The sequence below is a fragment of the Nematolebias whitei genome, chromosome 20 (assembly GCF_014905685.2).
Source record: "Nematolebias whitei isolate Nwh7 chromosome 20, NemWhi1, whole genome shotgun sequence".
Classification (NCBI taxonomy): Eukaryota; Metazoa; Chordata; class Actinopteri; order Cyprinodontiformes; family Rivulidae; genus Nematolebias; species Nematolebias whitei.
Window position 1 is genome coordinate 6,729,570 of NC_056517.1, and position 3,919 is coordinate 6,733,488.

The 3,919-nt window shown below is 40.3% G+C and overlaps 1 protein-coding gene across 1 annotated transcript in view; it reads right to left on the reverse strand.

Moving 5' to 3' along the window:
* Positions 1 to 471, reverse strand: part of tgfbr1b (transforming growth factor, beta receptor 1 b) — a 48,358-nt gene extending 47,887 nt beyond the window's left edge. Inside the window, exon 1 of the mRNA XM_037694071.1 lies at positions 395 to 471. Coding sequence (XP_037549999.1) covers positions 395 to 461 — 67 coding nt within the window. The 5' untranslated portion in view covers positions 462 to 471. The remainder of the gene's footprint in view (positions 1 to 394) is intronic.
* Positions 472 to 3,919: the final 3,448 nt, after the last annotated feature.

Consider the following 3,919-nt stretch of genomic DNA (forward strand, 5'->3'; position numbering starts at 1 on the left):
TAATCATGTCCTGCCTTATTAAAACCAGTTCCAGGTCCAAAACAGGACGGGTAATCAGAAAAGCTGCCAACTTTGTGTTCGAGCAACTATCGTGTGCCTAACCCAAACCCAGCGTTTCTTTTCTTAATCAAGTACAACCCAACCCGACCAGAACCGGGCCGAACTCGTGTCTGGAGCCCAGCTCTTCCAGCTCCGGGGTAAACTGTGCTTTAAAATCCAGACAACAATAACTGCTCCTCAGACAGGAGCTGACCGCAGACCCTGCGCCATCTTAGAAACACATTTGTTTCCCCTTTTCTTCAACAAAGAGCCGGTCCAGCAGAACCAGGTCCGGAACATCCGAAGAACGCGTCTCAAAGCAACACTTTGCGGTTTACAATGAAAGGACACTTACCAGCATTTTGGTGTATTCCTGTCCCGAAAAGTAGGACGAGCAGAAGGCATTGTACTACACCCATCATGCCTACGGACCAGACTGAGACCTCGACTGCTGCTAACTTCTCCGCGAGCACGGAGTAAGAGCCCTGATTGGCTGGCAGCTCGTCACGTCCCGCCTCTTCGGCGCCTGGTCTCGCAACGAAGCACTCTGATTGGCTGTCAGACTTGTCACGTGCCGCCGCCCCTTATAAAATTACACCACCCCCTGTAAACAAACCCTTGTCTTTCGCCATAACGTAATAATAATAATAATAATATACCGTTGATCTAATTAACTATGTTTGATAATTTTTGTTGTATTTTTTTTTTTTCAATAAGAATTTTTCTGTCTGAATACGTTGAGCTATTTCAACCATTCATAAAACAAAATGTTCAGTTCAGGGACGGGTGCTGCTACACTTGTGGATTTTTATAACTTTTATATATTTCAAAACATTTTACTTTATTTACAAATATTTTACTTTAAAATTAAATTAAGAATTTGTAAATTTCTACAAAGACATCGCTTCTTTCACATCGTCAGTACACTTGCTCTATTTTTGTCTTCTTACACTATTTTTAGCCTTTAGCTACTATTCTGCTAGTTTTAGCTAGCCGTTGCTACTTCTAGCTTCTTACAAAGCATTCGGTCAAATCATGTTCAGTTGATGGAGTGGACCTGACTGAAGATGGCCTCACAGTTAATTAACGTTATCAAACACAACACTGACAGTTTTACTGACACTGAGCTAAAGTTTGGTGTGGTAGTAGCTGAGAGTCATCCTCAGCACACACTCTGGGTTAACTGACTGGGCAGGGAATTACTTTTAAACGTTGCCAATAAGTACTGGGGTCAAGCTTGAATGAATTTTATTGAAACTTGTCGGTGGATGGACGTGGACCGTTACCTTTTGGAGTCACCCAAATTCAAGATGGCTTCCACCGCTAATCAATATGAGCTGACTCAAAACTGCTATAACTTGGTCAGTTTTACAGATGTGAAGCTAAAATGGAACGTGTTAGCAGGTGAGAGGTAAAAAAATTACTTTAGAGCTCAGATTATTGCATGAGATTATTCATAACTTTACTTTCAGGGTTTGACCAAAACTGCCTAATCATCATTAATAATCATTGTTAATAATCATCGTTAATAATCATCGTTAATAATCATAGTTAATAATGATCGTTTCTCACATCATGGAGATTTGACCTAGAAGGTGGCAGGCGATGAGCTTTTCTTCAAGGACCTTCAGTCAGATGTTTTGATGAGCACCTATCAGTAGTTTAGGATGGAACAGATTATTTCTGTGAATCCGACCTGATTTCAACCAGAAGCTGCAGTAAATGTTTGACCCAGTGAAGGGAGAGATAATTAACTGTTTTATACGTCTTCCAGGGCCAAGGGTGCAACAAAAGCCTCCTTCAGAGGCAGAGCAACATGTTTTTATTAGATAGAAAGAAAATGTCACAGTGGTTCTGACATTATCATTCGAATAACACGAAGAACCTGCCGCCACTCTCCAAGATAAGATCCAGTCAATGACATGCTGTGGCTAGACCCGGAGCCTCGTGCCTCACTCCACTGCAGCGCTCCATACATCTGTCCTCGGGCTCATCGGCACGCCGTGCACGCCTGGAGGACACAAACAGACACGTGTAGCTGGCCTGAGTCCAATCCAGTTTGAATCCCATCAAGTTTGAACGTTATTCACGTTTGCTATGATTGAACGTGTTCAAAAAGGATCTTTAAACATCACTTCATAAAATAATCCTTAATTAACTTCAGTTTTAAAGTATCCTGATGCATGCTCAATAATCCAGGTAGAAAAATCTGAAAAAAGTTCAATCTGGTCCTCTGGACATTCAAAAAACAAAACAATAAAAAAAATGTAGAAACGTTTCGTCTTTCATCCGAAGGACTTCCTCAGCCTGAGGTTCTGTCAGCATATACGACGAAACATTTCTATGTTTTTTGTTGTTGTTTTGTTTTTTTGAATGTCCAGAGGACCAGATTGAACTTTTTTAGATTCAATTTTAAAGCTTTTTTTAAATCCTAAATCTATTTTCCAACTCGTCGCATCCATCCCATCATTTAAAGCGAAGCACAGAACAATGTTTCATTTGAACACAAAGCTTTTATAAGCAAACTCTGACGAATCATAATTCCTCATGTGTCTAATTGTTTTTTATATGGTGAGATTCTGGCAACCACAGCTGCCGGTATTTTACCGTAAATTTGAACTTTGCAATAAAATACCGTAATATATCGTACAGTTTTGCTGGTTTTTACTGAAATAGATTAGATTGTAATTATGTTCACAGTACACGTGTTATTCTTAAGAATGTACTGAAATCAGTTTTGTATTTTAACTGTTATTTTTACAACAATTTGTAGTAAAAAGTTTGACAGTTTATCTGTTTTCCAATAGTAATTTTCTATAAATAAATAACAGTTCTCTACTGTGAAAGTGACGGTTGACAAAATGTCATTCTGTAACGTGTCACACACTGTGACCGTATTTTATATGGTGAAATTCTGGCAACCACAGCTGCCGGTATTTTACCAGAAATTATAGAAAATGAATTTAGTGTTCTGCTGAAAGTTTCTGGATCAAAATAATTGAAACTCAGAAGACTTGAAGTCTGGACGCTCAACCACGACATCATTTCCTCTTCAACCTGTTCACGACTTCACCTTAATTCTTCTTGTAGTTTTCTGTAATTGCAGTGGTGAACTGTGACCGTAAGAACCAGGACTTCCATTATGTCAAATTGTAACATCTTGTTAAGATCTAGTGTCTTCAAAGACACCAGAGTCACGGTTCATTGCATCACTTAACTTTCAGTTTCACCCTCAGCCACTCACTGACAGGGAGTGCTTCTCCTCTTTCTATACATCAGGTCCAACGTCTGACTCATGTCATTTATTACAGTGTAACGACAGCCTGAACATAAACACCAACCCAACACTAAGAACCAACAGGGACGACCCGTCTGAACACAGCCTGAAAAAGTCCTCCCAGTTCTGTCCCAACATTATTGAGCAGCCCCTGTGGCTCAACCAGCCTCCTGCGTTCAAGCACAACATGGAAGTTCAATAAATTGAACAGTAACCCACAGAACTTACTGTTTCTGTCAAATTTCTTAAAGGAATAAACCAAATCACAACTGTAATATTGAAAATTATCAATGCAAACCTAAATTTGACATTTTAGCTTCATTATTCAAAACAACTACGGTACAATTTCTGTGTGGGTTCATTTAATTTACATGTTGCAAGTGAATGCATCACAAATGCTGTCAATTATTGGCCAAACTCATCCTGCAGAGACTCTGACTGAGCTCAGCATCATTCTGTCCGGACAGTGACGAAGCACTCCTGAGACTCCTGACAGCCAGCGAGAAAGAACCTTTAAACCAGTGGTTCTCAAACTGGGGTCCCCGGACCCCTGGTGGTCCGCGAACGGATGCTTAGGGCCACCCCCCCCCCACCAAGAAAAGG